The following is a 20,696-nucleotide window of genomic DNA, read 5'->3' as shown; positions in this document are numbered from 1 at the left end:
CGTTATCTGCCAGCTACGCTCTCCAGGCACGTTTCACCCATAGCCATGACCAGCTCATCACCATCCTTTTCCCTTCCAACACCCATTGCCTCCCAACACCGCTGCCCATGGCCCATGGCACCAACCAACGTGACCGGATCCTTTTGCCGATGGGCCCCTGGCATCCAGGCAGGCCGGAACATCCCCCCCCCCCCCGCCCCAGCACATCTGGGCAGCTGTGCCTGCGTGGTGCTCGTGCTGACATCAGCACAGCTTCCTGCCGCTGGCACCGCTGCGCTGTGCGCTCACCCCTGCACCCCACAGGGCCCCTCAGAACCATCCTGTCACAGCCAGAGCCATGGAGTCGGTGGCTCTGTACAGCTTCCAGACGACCGAGAAGGACGAGCTGCCCTTCCACAAAGGGGACACCCTGAAGGTACATGGGCAGCGGGGGTCACCAGCCATGGAGGGGGGGGGGGGTTGGATGCTGTTTGGTTGGGGGATAGAGTGAGCAATTGGCATGGGGGTGCTTTCCTTGTTGCCTTTATGGGGCTTTCCATGGTGTATAAGGAGCCATACTTGAGGTGTTTGGGGTGCGCAGCATCATCCCCAGTAGAGGTGGGTACCACTTTGTGCCACCGGTCACATCTCCAGCAAGGACCCAACTGGGCCTTGGAGTGTGGCCTCCCTGGCCACCAACTGTGCTCTGCCACAGCCCCCCCCCCGGGCTGGAACATGTTTTCCCTTCCCCATGGAATCACTGAGGGCCGCAGGAACCCCGCATCAGGCAGCATGTGCGCAAACATCCCCCTGCATCAAGGTGGGTTCTTTGATGCTGCTTGGAAACCCCAAAAACCTTCATGGGTGCTCAAACCACCCCCAGGGAGCTGCAGCCCTGTGATGGGGGTGAGGGCACCCGCATCCTGCCACACCGCCCAGCACTCATCCCTCTCCACAGGGCTGATGCTGCGGTACCCAGCACCCTGCAGCCCCCCATGGGTGCAGCCAGCCCTGGGCAGGGTGAGTGCATTGCCATGCCCCTGTACCCTCCCTGCCTCCCCAGGGGGTTTTCCCCATCCCCATGCCCCGGGTTTCGGGTCCTGTTTGCTCAGCGGTGCCGGCCCCAGTGTGGGAGGCTGGAAAACCGTGTGGGCAGTGGGTGTCAGCACCCGGCAGCGCCGGGGCCCTTCCATAGAGCACCCGGCTGCAACCACCCCAGGGGACACAGGGGCCTGGCTGCCACCTCCAGGGATGGGGTTTATCCTCTGCCTCGGCTGGGGGTTTGGGGCACCCCCCAATTGCCAGCTCAAGAGGATGGGGGGAGCCCCCAGACCACATCACTGTTGTCAGAGCCCCCTTTTCACCAGGACTCAGAGAATGGTTTGGGTTGGAAGGGACCTTAAAGCTCATCCAGTTCCAACCCCCAGCCGGGGGCAGGGACACCTTCCACTAGGGCAGGTTTAGGTGGGGAATGTGGGGTCTGTGGGCAGTGAGGGGGGTCCCAGCCAGCCCTTCGCCCATTGCTCCTGTCCCACCTTAGATCCTCAACATGGAAGATGACCAGAACTGGTACAAGGCTGAGCTGTACGGCTGCGAGGGCTTCATCCCCAAGAACTACATCAAGGTCAAGCCTCACCCGTAAGTACCACCCACGACACACGGAAACAGAGCTTGAAACCCTGCTCTGGTAGCACCCACCAGCACCAGGACATCCTCTCCCACCACCCAGGCTGTGATCCCAACACTCCATCCTGACGCTCGTCGGTCTGCACAAGCCAGAGCAGTCCCACACATGGGGAAACTGAGTCACAGAGCGACGGGGTGTGCGTGCCAGGTCAGTGTGCCCATGCCAGCACAGCCAGAGAGGAGGGGAGGCAGCAGCATGTCCACATACCCCTGACACAGAGCAATGCAACCCTCACACAGGGCTGCCCGCTAAATAGATGATAACTGGGGAACAACGAAGCGCTATGGGATTAGGAGTGCATTAGACACAATCCTATTACTGTGTTATTAAAGCCCAGCCTAATCCATCCCTGTTTTAACCTGTGTTTTATGTACCATTATCCCCTGGTACATCACATGTAAATGCCACGGCAAAACCTGCTCGGGGCTGCAGGAACGCGTGGGCTCAGGCAGCCCGGGGCACATCCCGTTGCCTCTCTGGTTTGGGTTAACAAGCTGGGGCGGGCAAGACACAGCCTCTCGTGTGCAGAGCAGGGAGGGATGGCACTGGGAGATGTGCGGAAGTCCATGGGTGCTCATTCATGGGGCAGTTTTAACAGGCAGCAAAAGGTGTGCACGGCCTGGGGCTCCTCAGATGCACAGACACAGCCTTGGCAGGGATGGGGACGCTGCTCCTCCACATTGTTCCTGCAATGCAGGCAGGAAGGGTTGCATCCTGCATGGAGGATTTGCGGCCCTGCAACCCCCTCTGGCAGGGCTGTTCCCATAGGGAGATATGGGGAGGAGTGAGGTGATAGGCAGCGAAGTAGCGGATGAGGCACACGAGCCGGTGACAGGATGTGGTCACGGCTGTCAGTGATGCTGCGCTAACCCCGTATGGGTAAGGCAGCACGTGGGGACACGTCTGCACCCACAGCACCCTGCGATAGCCCTGTGATAAACTGGGCGGAGTGGATCCATCCCCTTCAGGGATGTCCCAGCCCCAGAGGGAGCCAAATGGGGACCCTGCTCCCACCAGTACCAGGGCTCTCGGTGCCTCCATCCTGCAGTGATGGAGCATTGGGGTGTCCCTGGGTGCCCTGATCCCGGTGTCCCTCGCAGGTGGTATGCGGGACGGATCTCCCGGCATCTGGCAGAGGAGCAGCTCCTCCAGCGCAAGCACATCGGAGCCTTCCTGATCCGAGACAGTGAGAGTGCTCCGGGGGAGTTCTCCATCTCCGTCAAGTGAGTGGCCATGGGATGCGGATGGACACACAATGGGATGGGCAGGGGTCCCCAGCAGAGCCTGCTTTTGGGACCAAAGGCATCAAGGCCTCCCTTGTGCATGGTCCCCACCGTGGGGATGGGGTGAGCACCCTGCCCTGTCCTGGTCACCTTGAAGGGGCTGGGGGCTGCAGATCCATGTCCCCAAGACATCAAGGAGCAGCCTCACACAGGGCCTTCCCCTTCTTCCTCCTTCCTCCCCTCTGCAGCTTCACGCTCCACCTCCATCCTCACCGCTTCCTGCTCCCTGCCTGCACCATGGGCTGTATCTGGGTCCCTCAGTGGGGTGCCCCTCAAGACAGCCATGTGGGTAACAGCACCACCGGGGCCAAGCTGCAGGCACAGCCCAGGGGACACGGCCTGGAGGAACGCGTTGCCCAGAGCATCCCACAGGACATCGGGCTGCAGCACCCCGGTGCCGTGGGGCTGCTGACTTTGGCATAGGCAGCAGGGCTGTGTGAAGGCAGCGTGCCGAAGGGCAGAGCCTGCCCCGGGGCCTCTCACCCCATCGCTGCCCCTTCTGTGCCCGGGGCCAGGGTAGCAGGAGCCAGCCCGGGGCCAGGCAGGCACTTTCTCACACTGCTAATCTCTAATTAAGCATTTAAGGAGGTTCTTGCCCCTAATGAAAGGGAGCCCTGCTCTGCCCTGCGTCTGCAGCCAGGCCAGGTCCCTGCCCCTGCCCGGGGGCCTGGCACCGGTGGGTCCCTGCAGCAGCCCCATGCAGTGCAGGCACCCCAGTGTGCCACCGCAGCACACACCGAGGGGTGCCAGCAGTTGGGGCTGGCAATGGAAGTCCCTACCTGCATCTTGGGGGTCCCAAGGGATTTGGGAGCCCAATCCAAGCCTTTGCTGTCTCCTCCTGGAATGTGCTGAGCTGGACCTGCAGCTCTCCCAACATTTTCTTCCGACGTGGCTCCTCTTTGATCCCTGCTGGAATTAGGTCTGGCTGCTGCCAGCATCCCGAGGCCAGGGTAACGTCCATCCTCCTTCCGCAGCTACGGGCAGCACGTCCAGCACTTCAAGGTGCTCAGGGAGAGAAATGGCAAATATTACCTCTGGGAGGAAAAGTTCAACTCCCTCAACGAGCTGGTGGATTTCTACAGGACCACCACCATCGCCAAACAGCAGCAGATCTTCCTCCGGGATGAGGACCAGGGCCAGGAGGTACCCGCAAGGGATGAGGCCATGGGGATGCTCAGAGCTGGGGTGATGGCATGGGTGGGCTGGGAGCCCTTTGGGATAGATGAGACACTAGGAGGAAGCTCTGCCCTGTGAGGGTGCTGAGGCGCTGGCACAGGGTGCCCAGAGGAGCTGTGGCTGCCCCATCCCTGGCAGTGCTCAAGGCCAGGTTGGAGCAAGCTGCTCCAGTGGAAGGGGTCCCTGCTTGGAGCTGGATGAGCTTTAAGGTCCCTTCCAACCCAAACCAGGCTGGGATTCTATGAAAACAAATGGCCCAGCTCTGAGCAGACACCAGCTCCAGCCCCCTCTGGGCACAGGCTCCCTCATCACCATCAGGTGAAGCATCCTGCGTTCAGTCCCAGACCCCTTCATAACCCCCACTTCGAGGCTCAGCTTCCCCCCATAGAAGAGGACAGGGCTGGCACTTGGCCCTGTGCTCAGGACGGGACCAAGGCGGTGTCAAGCAGAAGATGCTGTGCTGTGGGGATGCAGGAGGGTGGAGAAAGCCTCCAGTGCAGCTCCGCAGGGCAGGGCAGGGCAGGGCAGCTCCCCTGGGCCCACGGCACCATCCCTCAGGCCAGGGGGGATGCCTGGGGCAGGTGGCACAGCCCGACCAGCGCCGGATGGGGCGCAGGCAGCTTCGGGCGAGCTCCAGCAAAGCCAAACCCTGGGGCGGTGATGGTGGAGGTGGCAAAACCAGGCCCTGAGAGCTGGGCTGGGGTGGCTCCGGCACCCAGAGAGACCCAGGAAGGACCCAGGAAGGAGAGAGGTGCCAGCTGCCCCGAGCAGGGGTTCCTGGGCACGAGCCTTGTCTCTCCCAGGCATCCTTATGCCTTGGGGTGCTCCCCTGCGCTCCAGGCTCTGCCCTGCACTAGAGGCTGTCCCCATCACTCCAGCTCTTCCCATGGAAGGATTCCTCCATCTCCCATCTCCTGTCCTCAAAGCGAGCATCCCAGGCATCCCCACACCCTCCATGCTCTCACCTCCCAAGGCTGGTCCTCACCTCGGGGTGTCACCGCATCCCGGTCACGCTGGGGACTCAGGCAGCACAACCCGGCGCAGAGGGGCTGGCAGAGGGGGGCACCTCTCCCTTCACCAACCCCTGCCCTTGACGTTCCCCCAGGCGAGGAGACCCCGGTTCGTGCAGGCTCAGTTTGATTTCTCCTCCCACGACTGCTCCCAGCTTCCCTTCCTCCGCGGGGACATCATCGAGGTCCTGGACTGCCCCGACCCCAACTGGTGGCAGGGCAAGATCTACGGGCGCATCGGCCTCTTCCCTCGCAGCTACGTGCACCCCATCTGCAAGTGAGCTGCTGTGGGCATGCAGGGGGGGACCACGGCCCCGCTGCCCCTCGCTCACCGGAGCTGCTTTGGCCCTGCACATGGACTGCACATCCCCTTGTCCCCATGGATGGTGCTGGGCCCTCCGCAGGGCTGGCAGCACACAAGGACTCGGTGCCATGGGGGCTGTGCCGGAGGTAATGGCCAGGATCATGGTGATCCCCATCCAAGGGTGCCTATTTCCAGCAGCCTGGAACATCAGCGATCCCTGCTCCCTGCCCAGGAGACCTCCAACATTCCCAGCCCAGGCATCGCCTCTCATTGGGAGCAGCACAGAGCACTGGACCACGGCCATAAAACCTTTTCCAGAGCCCCAGCCTGATGGGGTGGCAGCTATGGAGGGGATGAGAATGCGTACCCCAAACCTTTGCTCCTCTCCAGGGCAAGCAAAGCCCGCGTTCCAAGCAGGGCTGCAGGCAGCCGGGATGAGGCCAGGCTTGGTAACTCCATGGAGGGATGCTGGGAAAGGCTGATCCGGGGGCTGCAGTCCTGCGGGCGCTGTAAGCGCTGCACATCCTACCTTTTGTGATGTTAGTTTTATTCAGAGCTGGTAAAACGTGTTTGGTGACAGCCTGGAGCGCGGCTGCTCCTTATCCACCATCGCACAGCAACATCCATGTGCCTGCTGCCTCACCGTGGCTTTGCTTTCCCTGCAGCCCCATTCACCCGCCCCGATACCTCCCCTCAAAGCCTTTGCTGACCCCACAAATACCCCCCAACACCCCACAACCCCCTGGGATGCTCTCAGTGTCCGCAGCGCTGAGAATGCCCGGCTCATTGCACTGATGGATTTAACCACACCGCATCCCGAATGTAACAAGTAAAAACTACCCCCCAAATCCCCATTCCCCCCCCATTCCCAGCACCTTTCCTCCCTCCAGGGGCTGGCAGGCCATTAGGCAAAGTAGGCATAGCAGAAAACATTGACACACGTCAGGATAATGGCATTGATGCTGCAGATGCGGGACTAGAAGCGGGGCTCTGTGGTGTCCTTGAGGGCCATGGATGGGGGTTCCTCGGCCTTTGATGGCTGCTGGCTGTCCGGGGTGGCTGAGCAGGAGCCTGGCACAGGAAGACAGTGATTGTAGGGGATAGGACTATGGGGAAACTGAGGCACGGGGCATCCATGCTGCCCATTACAGGCAGGGAATGGGGAGCACTGAAGATGCCTCCCGTGCCAGACACCCCAGGCCCACACTCACCACCATGGGATCCATGGGATGTGCCATCCGTGGAGAGCTTGAGGGGATCCCGGGAGAGGATCAACCACGTGAGATCCTTCAGCTAGAAATGGGGTTAGATTTGGTGTGACAACAGGGTCAGACCCTCCCATAGGGACCCCCTGGCTGAGATTGGGGTGCTTTACAGAGAGGAAGCAGCCTGAGTGTAAAATGCACACCCTGACCCAGGGGGTAGGAGAAAACCCCTGTGTTTGGTGGGTCTTCAACCCACAGAGGATGCAATCAGGACATGGGGAAACACCGGAGTGTGTGAGCTGGGGGCACCGGATGGATGCATCCTGGGCCATGTGCATCCTGAAGCGGGGATGCAGGCAGGGATGGAGGGCAGAGCCTGGCACAGCTTCCTGAGGAGATATGGGGGAGGGATTTGTGAAGGGTTGGATGGGTGCTCTCATCACCACCTCATTGCCCCGGCACCGAGCTCACACCAAACACCAGCGGGGATTTCCAGCCGGGCTGCATGGCCATGGCAGGAGCTCAACCCCACAGGTCCAGGGACCGGGCGCTCTCTCCAGTCCCGGGCAAATCCCTTCTCTCCCTGTGCTGAGCTGAATGGAGCATCCCCACCCCGGTGGGTCCGGGGGGCGGTTGGGACCCCCGAATGGGTAATCAGAAATCATAGAACCATGGAGCCACAGAATGGTTTGGGTCGGAAAGGATCTCAAAGACCAATTGGTTCCAAGGGCAGGGACCCCTTCCACTGGAGCAGCTTGCTCCAAGCCCCTGTGTCCAACCTGGCCTTGAGCACTGCCAGGGATGGGGCAGCCACAGCTTCTCTGGGCACCCTGTGCCAGCGCCTCAGCACCCTCACAGGGAAGAGCTTCCTTAGATCCAACCTAAACCTCCCCGAGTGATTTGCAGGCAGGAAACGCTCAAACTTGCATCTGAAAACACCTTTTTTTCCCCTCTCCACAACGTTTCCCGTTTGTTGCATCCCTGTGGGGCCGCAGGGGGTGGGATTTGCAGCGCTCTGCTCGCACAAACCCCCCCGAACAGCCCAGCACGGCCTGAAAGCAGTGGCAGTGCCCCCCCCCCCGGTGGGCAAACCCACTGCAAACACCCCTTACCCCGCAACCTTGGGAGAGCTCTGCGCGGTCACTGCACCCCTTTGCCCCCGAAGCAGCGCCGCGGGGGCGCGCACCCCGCTTCCTATGGAGCAGCCGTGCGGGACCGCGGACCCCGGCATCGCTGCGCATCCCCTTCCTGCCCGGCAGGAGATGGAAGATGCCAGCAGAAGAGGCCGCTCCCGGAGCTGCCGAACCAGCCGAGCCTCCCCGCAGCCCTGACCCAGATTCCCTGCCTGTTATTGCGCTCCCCGAGCCGGGGACACTCCCCGCGCACCGCGGCACCGCACCGGGGCATTCCCCAGCGCTGACTCCGCCGCCCCGAGCACCGCACCAAGGGCACGGTCCCGGGCTCCCCGCCGGCAGCCCATGGGGAAAGGTCTCCCGTGCGCTTGGCTGCTGGAAACGGGCCGGAGGAGGTAAAGGGAGAGGCTTCTCGCTAAGCGCATCCTGGCCTCCCCGAGCACCCCGTCTGCCTTTCCAGCGCTTCCATGCATAATCCAAAGGCTTGTTCTCCGTTCCTAAAGCAGGCTGAGCGCTGCAGGCTCCCCGGCACAAAGGGCAGATCACAGAGGGCCAGACCGGCCCCACCGGTCTCCCCAAGACCCACAGTGTCCCGGGAAGCCACAGTCCTACCTGGCCACCAAGAGCAGCTCCCGCTCACCAGCCCCCGGGCTCAGCTTCCTCCAGATGCCCATGGTGAAGAGGGTGCTGCTGCTGCTGTTGAATATGGAGGTCAGGGAGGACACGAGCGCGGCCATCATCACTGCAATCATCAGATCACGCAGCCCTAGGGAGGAGAGGGGCCATCAGGATGCGGCTGAACCAGAGGGGATGGGATGGGATGTAACAGTCACGATGCTTCGCCCAAGGGTAATGCCTCCCCCTCTGCACAAACACGCTGCAATGTCCCCCGGAGCAAGGATGGGGTTTGGGGCACGCACCTGCACACCGGGATGCTGGGACCTGCACTGCCACGGGATCACCCACATCCCCTGACCTCACTTCTGGAATCACCCATGGAAAGGCTGCATGCATGGGCCATCTATCCATAGGGTAAACCCACCCTGACCATCCACAGGGTCTCCCCAGCATCCAAGCCTCAACAGGCTGCATAGGCAGTCCTGGGATGGGGCAAAGCCCAGTGGAGGTGGAGGTGCCCCCCTCCTATCCACCTACCGCTGGGCATCAACTCGATCACCAGCTTGGCGTAGGTGATGCTGGAGCAGCCCACGGCGGCCCCACAGATGCGGGTGCACTCCTCGGGGTCCACACAGGCCACGGTGTCTGGGGAATAGAGGTAGGTGATGTTCTAGGACCCTTCCATCCCCTGTTCCATTGGGGTAGATATTGGCCCTTTGCTATGGCCATGATGCCCCATAAGCATAGAACTGGGTGGAGGAGAAGCACGCATCCCACACGGATATCTACCTCTGCCTCCCCCATCAGCCTTAACACAGACAGGACCCAGCCCAGCAGCAGCACCCTCACCTTGCACTGCCCCACATCCAGCCCACCCCTGTTCAGACCTACCCCATTGAGCCCTCCCCACATTAAAGCCAGTGACAGGGGCCCTGCCAGGACCCGGTGCTGTGGCTGGAGGCAGCAGAGCCCCACGGGCAGGCACTGCCCATCCCTGTGCATGAGGTTCATGCACCGTTGCAGCAATTACCTGCATGGGCAGCACCCAGCAGCTCCTTGGGACACGGGCGGCAGCACCGTCACCGCCCCACTGATTGTGTCCCAATGAGCACTGAGCCCTCTTTTTATTGTTATGCCCATAAAATATGGAAATGAATGGAAATGAATGCCAGGCATCAATGAGGAATGGGCTGCCTGGCTCCCTGCGCTGCATCCTCCCAGTGAGGAGCACGGGTGAGCCCTGCACACCACTGGGAGCATCATCCCGGTCCTCCTCCATGGTGACCCTCACCAAAGCTGGGTACCCCCAGCAGTAGTGGATGGGGAAGGCAAACCCCGGCTGGTAACGCCTTGAGGCTTTACATAATGGGTTATGAGACACAATGGGGTGCAATGTGGGGTGAGAACACAGGGCACAGGCAGCAGAGCACAGGCCAACGCTCAGCACATCCCAAGGACGCTAAAAAAGCCCAACCTGAGCCGCCTTTCCCCTGGGTCAGAGTCAGCGCTGGGGCTCTGGTGACTCTGTCCTGCAGCAGCTGTGAGTAAAGCTGCCATCACCGCTCCGTGCCTCGCTTTCCTCCTCTTTAGAAGAGCACACTGTGCTCGGCCCTATGCAAATGGCTGGTGCCTGGAGGGTGGAAGATGCTCCAGAGGGCAAAGCAGCGTCTGGGTGTTATAGCCCAGCCGAAACGCTCGCCCCAGGGCTCAGCTCTGCCACCAAAACCATCGCTGGGACCTGGGAGCAGGAGCTGAGCCCAGTGGGCATCCAGAGCCGCCGAGCTGGGAGCAGACCCCAGCATCGTACCGCGCTGCTTTGCTTTAGCATCAGGCCCTTTGCTAGAGATGGGAAATTAATTAGGAGCTTGTAATTAATGCTTCCATCTGCAGTCGGGAGGAGCCGGTCCTGTGTCTGTGCCGGGTGCTGCCCGTCCGGCTGGGTCACCCCAGGGTGGCCAAATGGGGACAGCCAGGATGGCAGGGACCAACCTGCTCATCCATGGGGACACGTCCCTGCAATGGGGCTGCACGCAATTCAGGTCCCAGGGGACTAAGGGCTCTTTATCCCATAGGAGATGCTCCAGCCATAGGGCTCTACGGACCCAATCCTCCCTCACCATCACGGCTGTAGGAGCCGGCACATGGCATGAGCCATGGGATGCCGCATTTATGCCGCCGTGTCATAAATCACAAGCGCACACACCCCGCTAAGGCGACCATAAAGTTCCTTGCACAATGAAACCAGGGCTGTGAGGTGGGTTACGACCGCAGCACTCTCCAGCCACGCCACACACACCCATGCTCAATGCCCAAATCCAGGGCATCTCGCAACCTGCGGGCGCTGGGCCACCCAAGGGAGGACAATAACTGGGGACAAGGTCCCGGAGCATCCCTGTAGGTGCTTGGCTCTGTCCCATTTGCTGTCCCTTGCCCAGCAGGGCTGGGATTTCAACCTAAAGGGACTGGGTTTGGCTCCAATACCGCACTGCAGCCCTTGCTGCCAGGCCATGGCACGCAGGGAGGAAATCCCTATGGGGTCACACAACCTTTCCATACCATCATCAGCTCCATCGGAACCACCTCCAGTGGAAGCCAAACGCTTTGTTCCTCCCTGTGTTCTGATCCCAGCACACGCTGTCGCATCCCTCTGCCCTGTGTCCCACTGCCACCTCCTGCACGCAGCAGCCACGCGCTGGGCACAACCTGGAACGTGATACCACATTATGGGATGATTTTTCCAGCCTTTACCATGCACTCCCATAAACCAGTTTACTCCAATGGAAAGGGAAGAAGCCACCAGTTCCCCTAAGCAGCCCATTGACTTAAAGCCAAGCTTACACAAACTCAGCTTCGAGAAAGCCCTGCTGCAGTTTCTCCTCTTCCTGCACATCCCTGACCCATCTTCCCTTCCAAACCCTCCCCGTGCGCGGTGCTTCACCACGCCACGAGCCTCAGCCGGGGATGGAGCATCCGGGAGGCCCCATGGCCACCGTCTGCGCAGGGAGAAGCGCTTTGATGGCCACGCACCCGGGCAGACGGGTGGCTTTGCCTCGGGAGCCTGACTCAAGCGGGGCTCTCATTTACACGGCTGCGAATCCAGATGAGCTGCACCAACGCGAGGGAGCTGGGACGCAGCCCCTGGCACTTCCCTTTTGTTGCAAGAATCTGACCCTGATTCCTGACATTCGCCTTTATGCGAGCTTACAAGGACAAAGCTCCGCCATTCAGGCTTGTGAGCATCAGTTGGGGGAGCCAGAGTGGGCTTTTTCTGCCCATCTCCCAGTTACTAACACAATCTGCCGTGGCAAGGTTGAGCTCCTTGTGTCCTCGTGCCAAAGCAGGGGGGGGTATAGAATAGGGTATGACTAGGGTAGGATAGGAATATATTAGGATAAGAATATATTAGAATAGGAATGGCTAGAATATATTAGAATAGACTAAAATGGAACAGAATAGAACATTTCCACTGAAATGGCCCTACAAGGATCATCTAAATCCCACTGCCTGACCCCCTCAGGGCTGACCAGAAGCTAAATCACCTTATAAAGTGCATTATCCAAATGCACCTCAAACACTGACAGGCTCAGGGCAGCAACCGCCTCTCCAGGAAGCCCATTCCAGCATCTGACCACCCTTTTGCTAAAGCAACGCTCCTTAACATCCAGTCTAAACCCGCTGTGCTGCAGCTCTGAAGCATTAGATGCTAGCCCCAGCCTGGTGCGGCCCCCAAGACCCAGCTGGGCTCTGAGCTCCTGCGCTAGCATCAGGGTCCTTGTGCTCAGCACAGGAGGGGTTAAGGACGGGGCAGAGCTGCTTTCCTGGAAGATATTGACTTAGCAAGGGGAGATTTCAAGCGAGATCTGATTAGAGTAATAACACCGGTTATTATTATCGCTGTTATTAAGACACCCAACCCCTCCCCATCCACCCACTGACCTCCGGCACCCACCGAGCGCGGGGCAGAGGCGTGCGGGCAGCATCAGCCGAAAGGGTTAATGTGCGGGCAGGGCCGGAATGTGTGAAGGCAGCATGTGACTGCAGGTGGGGCAGGGCGGAGAGTGATGAATCACTCTTTTGCTTTTCCTCTTTTCACTTCTCCCTGTTACCTGTCTGGCCCCGGCACCGCGCGCGGGCGGGCAGGAGCCCGCAATAACCGACCCGGCAGCCGGGGCGATGCACCAGAGCCTGGTGGAGACGTTCGGTGCCACGAAACCCATCGGCTGACCCGGTTCTCCACGAGCAACCACCAGGGACGGTGTCCGGGCCACGAAACCCTGCTTTTTTCTCTGCCTTTCTTTAAGCTGCTTTCCTGCTCGCTCCCCGCTTTGATCCGGTGTTAGCGCTGTCCTGAAGGAGCGGAGGATGAGAAGAGCGTGGACGCGGAGGTAGAGGACCCCACGCCCCTGCTGTGGGAAGCTCCAGGTTTTCCTTGCTTGGAGCCGGGAGTGAACAAGAAGCCGAATCCTCCTCCCCGGCATAGGAGGGCTCAAGAGTGGCCGGAGCCGGCGGAGAAGGGAGCGGCGCGTTCCCAAAGCTGCACATTGAGCCGGGGAGGGCGAAGCAAAGCGAGTTGTGTGTTTAGAGACTGGAGAATCATTAATTCCTTATTTATTGTGGACATCCGGCACTCGCTGCGGGCGCAGAGATCCCTCGGGAGAGGGGGGACCGGCGTGCGTCGTCACCATGGCTTTCTCCCAAGTGCAGTGCCTGGACGACAGCCACGTCAATTGGAGGTCCAGCGAGTCCAAGCCTGAGTTCTTCTATAGCGAGGAGCAGCGCCTGGCCTTGGAGGCGCTGGCCTCTCGCGGGCCTGATGCTTTCTATGAGGTCCTGAAGAAGGAGAACATCAGGGACTTCCTCTCCGAGCTGGAGCTAAAGAAGATCCTGGATACGCTGGAGACGTACGACCCCGGCTCCGAGTACATCCCGCGCCACGGCAGCAGCACGGGGGAGAGCGACGGCGACCACAACAGCCAAGGGGACGAGCAGGACATGGCCCCATCGCTGGAATACTGGCCCCAGAGGTCCGACCGCTCCATCCCGCAGCTGGACCTCGGCTGGCCCGAGACCATCGCCTACCGCGGTGTCACCCGTGCCACTGTCTACATGCAGCCGCCCATCGAGGGGCAAGCGCACATCAAGGAGGTGGTGAGGAAGATGATCTGCCAGGCTCAGAAGGTGAGGTGCTCTGCGGGATCAGGGCAGGATTTGCCTTCAGGCTGTCTTGATGACAGATCCTAACGTCCTGCTCGGCAAGGGCAAGCCCTGCTCTGCGGTGAGCTCTGCCCGAGCAAAGGCATCGCGGTCGAGCGCTCGGGTTTTAATGTGTGCAATCAGTATTTAGGGATCTGATGTTGCTGAAGATGCTGTTAGTTTGGTCCAGCACACCCTGGGAGCAACACGACCCTTCCCATGATCCATGGGGCAGCTTCACTGAGTCCTTATGGGGCTGTGGGGAAAACCTCTGGGGAGAAAAAAAGGGGTGAGCAGCTTCCCAGCAGTGAGCCCACAGTCCCAGGCACCCCACATCCTTATTCCCAAACCCGGTGTGACTGCATGTGGCAACACGCAGGAACCGGAGGAGCCAAACTCAGCCCTGGGGCCAAGCACTGCTCTGGTGCTGATGTACACAAGCATCAAGCGTGGCCCGAGATTGCTGCGGTGCCCCAAGCTGGCCTCATCCTGGTTCTAAGGGTTAAAGGGTGAGCTGATGGACGGGACAAGGCTGGGTTGATGCTGAGATTTGGGTTGGGGTTTGTCCTCCCTGTGGCACCAAACCGAGGAGTAGGGTGATGGGATCAGGCCGGTGTCATAGGCAGGAGGACCAGGAAAGGAGGGAGATGATGGTGGTGGTGGGCAGAGGTTGCTGGTGTTTCCCGGTGCCCCAGTCCCATTAGGGAAGCACAGGAGGGGTCGGTACCTGTTGTTTTCATGGTGCTTTGAAGCTCTTTGAGCTCTCTGCATCCACTCCCTTGAGAAATGCACCTCCAATGGAGGAGCATCCCAACCCTGAGGATACTGCAGCAGGAAACAGGGACACCCTGCCAGGGTGGCTATGGAGCAGAGGGAGCCAGGCTAGGATGCGTCAGGTCTATCTGGCTGTAGTGGTTCCCCATGCCAGGGCCTGGAACAGTGCTGGGATCCACAGATCCTAGTGGCTTGCAGCCATTAAGAGCCTCTCCATCACCAGAGGGCTGAGGAGCTTGGACTCAGGCAGGAAAACACATCCAAGGCTCAGAGGATTTGGGATACCAGGGCTGCTGTGCTGCACACAGGAGCCACCTCTGGCCAGTAACACCTTGCGAAAGGCGAGCTGACCTGTCCTGACCTGCAATGTTTTCCCCTCCAAAGGGCTTTGCAGTGAGAACAAAGGGAAGGGAGGGCTGAAGTTCCAAGGGATGGAGGACGGGAGAACTCCCCCACAGCAAAGAATGTCTCATCTTCGGGTCTTTCCAGCTCGCTCTGACCCGGGCTTGCAGCTCCTGCCTGGCTTTGCCTACTCACCGCTTCCCACCTGCCCCCACACAAACAGCATCTCCTGAGTCATCCCAGCGCCCTCCTCCTGCTCGGCAGAGCCAGGAGGCTGAGTCAGGCACCATCCCCACCTCTCCCCGGAGCCTCTCCACGCCGCAGGGATGGGGCTGCGGTGGATGATGCTCTGCTTGTCACCGGTTCCTTGGTGCTCCATAAGCAGCGCTGGGCTCTGCCTCCTGGTCCGGGTGGTCCCCGCTGGTGGGATGAGAGGTGGTGACAGCAGTGGTGACAGGCAGGAGACTGCTTGGAGCTGATGGAGCGTAGAGAAGGGTGCGTGCTTAAGCAGTCTGCAGGGTCTGGGGATGGCAGGAGTCTCACAAGTGGGCTTGTTCCAGAGGTCTCCCACCCCATACACGAGGACCACAGCTGCTGCAGCTGAACCTTGCTCAGCACTGGTGTGAGTGCTCCTAAGCATGGGGATGCTGGGCTAAACCACACACAGAGATTCCAGCCAAGGCTTAAGGTCTTCAGGGCAGCTCAGAGGTGAAAGGGTTTGTCTGAGGAAGCCAAAAGCAGGCAGAGGGATGGTCCGGCTGCCACCCCATCTGGTGTCCTGTAGGCTGGCCACATGCCCCGTCCTTCCTATGGTGTTCTGCAGAGATCCCTGCTGAATTGTCCCACCCCACTGGTCAATGGCAGCGCTCTGCATCCACCTGTAAAGGAGCACGCGCTTGGGTGTTGCATCCCAGAGGATGACCCTTGCTCCAGCCGCTGTCAAAGATGCTTGCTCTGAAACACACTCAGATACCAAACACCAAACAGAGCCACGCGGTTGCTGTCTCGTGGCCACAGGAGCAAAGTCCACCCAACATCAGCCTGGCCAAGGGGAGTTCCGAGCCCGTCTGAGCACTGCTGATGCTGGGGAGGCTCGGAGCTGGGTGAGGAAGCCAAGAGCTGGGACGTGAGGCCCCTTTGATGGTGCAGATGCACCTACTTGCTTGCAGGAACAAGGCCAAACGCTGCCGAGCTCAGAGAGAGGCAAACCCGGGCGAGCCAGAGCAGGGGATGCAAATGATCCGCTCGTCTTTCTGGGAATAAACGGGAGAGAAGGGAGGCAGGAGCCTGTGGCCTCATCTCCCAGCAAATCCCATCTTGGTGGCCAACAAACAGAGGTGGTCAGGGCCGTGGCGCACCGCTGGAGACCTTTGCAGGTCCGGCTCCTTATGTAGATCCCCTGGGGCTGCAAAGCTCATGGGATGGGTAGGGAGGAAGATCTCCCTCCTTTCTCCTGCTCTAGATTTTGGCTCTATCTGCCCAGAAACCAAAGCAGGCTGCAAACAACGACCTTGGCCAAGAACCGCCTGAGACAGCAGCGACTCTGACCTCCCCTGCACCTGAGGTTCCAGGTTGGGGTTGTGGTGGTATAATTACCCTGAGCAACTTCCAGCCAAGGTTGGGAGGCCCCTATTAATTACTGTTTACAGAGCCCTCTGCCAGGCCTGGATGAAAGGGTCGACGGGGGAGAGCAATTATTAACGTTACTTGTCCCACCTCTCCCTCATCCCAACACGCTTCCTCTAATTGTGCCTTGGTGCCTGCCTAATTTATGGAGGGCCCACGTGGTGTGCCCCAAAAGGCATTATCTGATGAGTCAGAGTGAGCTAATAAAGAGCTGTCATTTCCTCTATAAAACACGATCCTGCGCTTGGCGTGCTCGTCAGGAGGATCCCAGCATCGCTTGCCCAGTGTCTGAGGGGATGTGATGCTCGGGGTGTTGGGATGCGGTACCGGCGCATCTGTTCCGTCCAATGGATCAATTGGCAGCTCCTGGGAAGAAAAGCATCACTCACTTGGGTGCTGGGAGCATCTGGCTGTAGGTTTGGGGCTGGTCTCCTCTGCGCCCTCCAAATGAATGGCAAAGGGATGGCAAATGTTCCTGGGATGACACAGAGGAAAGGGGCTTCTCCTGCTGCTGGAGACCTGCCTAACATGGAGCATGTGGGATGCCGAGCGCTGCCCTGGCAGAGGTGGCAAGGACAAGGGTACCAAGCTCACTTCTCACAGCAGGAAGGCACGGTTTGCTCCATGCTGTCCCATTCCAGGGGCTGGGAATGGGAAGCAAACAGCACACAAGATTTCACTTCTCTGGAGCAAACAGACCACCGTTCTTTACAGATAAACCCCGTACCTGGCTTTGGTACAGACCAAACCGGCCCCAGCCGAGGTTCCAGCGCAGGCAGCAGGTTGTGTCCCTGGACTCTCACTGCACTGGGAGCACTGGCAGCACCATCCTCACTCTCCCATCCCGTTTTGTGCCAGGGCACATTGGCACACACACACTGGCCTGAGATCCCGGTGACAACCCAAGGCCGAGCCTGTCCTGCAGGCGAGACGCAGCGGGGAGGGAAGCAGCAGCGCTGAGCAGGATGCACCAGCTGAGCAGGAGGAATTGGGTTGAAAATGTGGGCAAGCGGGTGAGAGCCGGGCTGCCTCCTGCCCCGGGCAACTGCCTGCAGTGTGCTCCCTGCTCAGCATCCTATGGGCAGTGCTTGGGATAGAGGACACGGCTGCGTCCTGCCTGCGTCCCTTCCTATCTTCAGGCCCAGAGCAGCAAGGCAACACCTCGGGGATGCCAGGATGACAGTGGGAAAATGCCCTTTTCCTCCCCAAATGAAGGCCAACACTGTTCTCACCCCTACTGATAAGGGCTCAGCTTCCCCTGGAGAAAACGCAGCTCGCAGGCAGTGACATGACCATGGCCACAGGGAGCATCAGTGTCAGAGACAGGCGCAAAGATCCACCACCAAACCCACCTCCTCAAGCCAGGGAGATGCCATCCCCGTGCCTTTTCAGCCAGGACTCACAGCACAGCTCCTCCCCAGTGCCTTGCTGCACATGGAAAAGCCAAGCCCTGAGCTTTAAGAGGAGCTTTGAACCTGTCCCTCTTTACCTCGCTGGCGAGACAAGCGCAGCCCATGCAAAGTGAGCACCCGCTTTGCTGCCTCAGTTTCCCCATCAGGACAAAGCACAGGAATGGGTGCACGAGGGAGCGAGGATTCATGGCAAAGCCTGTTGAGAGGCCCTTGGGTGAGGATAAATGGGAGTTCAATTAGAATCAAGAGGCAGCAAGTGGTCCCCTCTCACTGTCACCTCCCGAAACACTTGAATGCGGCTGGGTTTGGGGATGGCGCAGGCTGAGGCTCCCCATGCAGCCTCGCTCCTCTCCCCATCGCCTGCAGAGAAGGAAGGGAAGAGCCGGCAGTGTCATAATGCACAATAATCCCCTGCTTAATTAGAGCTCTCCAGCTCCTGTGGCACAGAACTAATTAAAAGGCAGCTTGGAGAGCCCTGGACTGGATGTGCCTGAGTGTGCAAGCACCCGGCACCATCCTCATCCCTTCCTTCCTTAGGGAGAGTGTTCCAGGGTCTCCCTGTGGCACCCCACAGCATGTATGCTCCCATCGTGTTACCCTTCCTTGCTTGGCCATGTGCTAGAGCCAGCAGAGCCTTCCTGGAAGTGAAGAGCACCATCTCCCCTGATCCAGGGCAACTTCCAGGAATAGCCACAGAGATGGGGACACCGATGGGTTTCCAAGCACGGGGCAATGACAGTGCCCCAGTGACAAGCCACTTCCCGGTGTGGCTGTTACCACCCTATGTGGGATAAGGAGAGGCTGCGGGGCTGTGCTGCCCTATTGCTACCCCAGGGATAGGGCAGATGAGATGCTCAGTTGCACATCCCTTGTGCTGCACCGCTGCTGCTCACCATCAGGGGTGATGCCGTCTCCAGGAAGACAAAATCCATGGCATGGGGTGAACGTTGGTGCTTAGGTCGCCATCCCAGCGTGTCCAGACGTGGCATAGACGCATCTTCCTATCGCACACAGGACTCGCCCTGGTCCTGCCAGGGCAGCAAACACCCTGGGTACAAAGGCAGCTCTGGCTGACAAAGGACGGTGACGCTGCTGTGTGCCAAACCCTGCTGTCACTGCACGGGGTGCTGGCACTGTCATCCCGGCTCTGCTCTGCCCTCACACAGCCTGGGACAAGGAGGGATGCAGGAGCAGCACCCTGGGCACCCGGCAGGCTCATGGCCATGCAAGAGCCACACAAACAGGACCAAGAAGGGCATCAGCAGCCCTGTCCCCAGTGCTCTGCTTTGGTCTCACAGGGGAGACATGACCATGAACCCAACCCCATCGCTGCTAGCAGCAGCCTGGACTTGGAGCAGCAGTTGCAGGAGCTGCACACTCCTGGTTGCTTCTAAGCAACCTCATCCAGCCTGTTTTTAAAGGTATTAAAAGTCATTTCGGCTCCTGAATGCGCCTCAGGGGTATCCAGATACTTGCTACCAAGCTTAGAGTCATTCTTAGCTATTTTTTATCCTGTTTCTCTCAACACAGGCATGCACAACAACCCAGGGACAGCCCACAAGACATGTCCTCAGACAGGCAGACGTCCCATTGCATCACAGGTTCTCCCTTCCAGGGCTCAGCGATGGGGCCACAGGCAGTGCCAATAGCAAAGGGACACCAAACTCCTCAGCCAGAAACCAGCCTCTGAAGCAAATGGTGCTTGCTAAAGGCAAGCCAGATTCCCCCTCAGAAAGCAATGTATGTGATGCTACAGGCTTCACCTGAGACCAGACCTCCCATAGAGACAGCAAAGGAGTGGGACTGGGGTCTCATGCTTTTCACCCTCAGGCTGGCTCCCAACCCCAAATCCCAACCTCCTAGAGCACGCACATCACTTCAGCCAAGCTCCGGCTGTACCTTGGGGTTGTCACCCAGCCGTGCTACCCAGACTCATCCCTCGTCTCCCCTCTCCAGGTCATCGCGGTGGTCATGGACATGTTCACCGATGTAGACATCTTCAAGGACCTCCTGGATGCAGGGTTCAAGAGGAAAGTGGGGGTTTACATCATTCTGGATGAGACCAACGTGAAGCACTTCCTTCAGATGTGCGAGCGAGCCCAGATGCACGCTGGACACTTGAAGGTAAGGGTGGCCCAAAGGGGCCCTGGAACCTCCTTCAATACAGAGGGTATCAGAGCTATCGACCCTGCTCCCTCCTCTCTTGGGGGAACCACAATCCCTAAACTGGATGAGTTTAGTCCATTTTTCCTGCGGCAAAGGTGATTGTGATGCCTAAATCCAGGAGCAGCAGGGTGGAAGGGAATGGATGAGCTATGGAGACATTTCCATGCAGCCAAGCTGAATGCAGAAAGACTGAGGAGCTTCTGGTACCCAGGCAGAGCTGGCTTTGGGGCAGGGGGTGGTCGGGGGCTGTGCCCACACACAGGGCATAGGTGCACATAGGGAGCTGTGTCCCCACATAGGGCACAACTCAGGCAGGACACTGCAAACCCCAGGGCAAACTCCCATGCTCCCGGTGGGCCAGAGGGAAGGCAGGAGAGGAGGATGCTCCGCGGGGCTGATCCGCGCTGTCGCCAGCCCCGTTCCTGCTCCCTCCCCAGGGCCAGGAGCAGCCGCAGGCCGGTTCTCTCCCTTTCGGCCCTTCCTGCAAGTCAAGAGGCTGGAACTGAAGAACTCGATTTTCCCCTTTTCCGGAGCCTCCGCCCCAGCGCGGGGCCAGGATCGGAGCAGGGAGGGACCCACGCTGCCAGGGATGCCCTCACCGCTCACACCGCACAGCGACCAGCAGGACCCATCGGCCTGCACGCGCTGTGTTAACCTGGCCACGGAGGCACACGGCACAAATCCTGCTGGAACAAGGGTAGGGAAAGCAGAACAGGGGCTGCCAGGCAGCACACGGGCTCCATCCACTGCCCAAAGTGCCCTAAACCTCTTGTACATCCCTGTGCATG

General features: G+C 59.7%; 1 protein-coding gene across 4 annotated transcripts in view; it reads left to right on the top strand.

Moving 5' to 3' along the window:
- The first annotated feature begins 213 nt into the window (after positions 1-213).
- LOC136016941 (GRB2-related adapter protein-like) overlaps positions 214-20,696 on the top strand; it is a 32,593-nt gene continuing 12,110 nt past the window's right edge. For 2 of the 4 annotated variants that reach the window (XM_065684723.1, XM_065684725.1), the window contains exons 1-2: positions 8,548-13,573; positions 19,699-19,866. In XM_065684723.1, the coding sequence (XP_065540795.1) occupies positions 13,079-13,573; positions 19,699-19,866 (663 nt within the window). In that variant the 5' untranslated portion in view covers positions 8,548-13,078. Of the gene's footprint in view, positions 416-1,519; positions 1,618-2,766; positions 2,890-3,923; positions 4,093-5,230; positions 5,511-8,547; positions 13,574-19,698; positions 19,867-20,696 lie in introns of those variants that run through there. The other 2 variants (XM_065684724.1, XM_065684726.1) reach the window with 2 other exon arrangements.

The sequence above is a fragment of the Lathamus discolor genome, chromosome 6 (genome assembly GCF_037157495.1).
Source record: "Lathamus discolor isolate bLatDis1 chromosome 6, bLatDis1.hap1, whole genome shotgun sequence".
NCBI classification, from domain to species: domain Eukaryota; kingdom Metazoa; phylum Chordata; class Aves; order Psittaciformes; family Psittacidae; genus Lathamus; species Lathamus discolor.
This window is presented reverse-complemented; position numbering and strand designations above follow the sequence as displayed.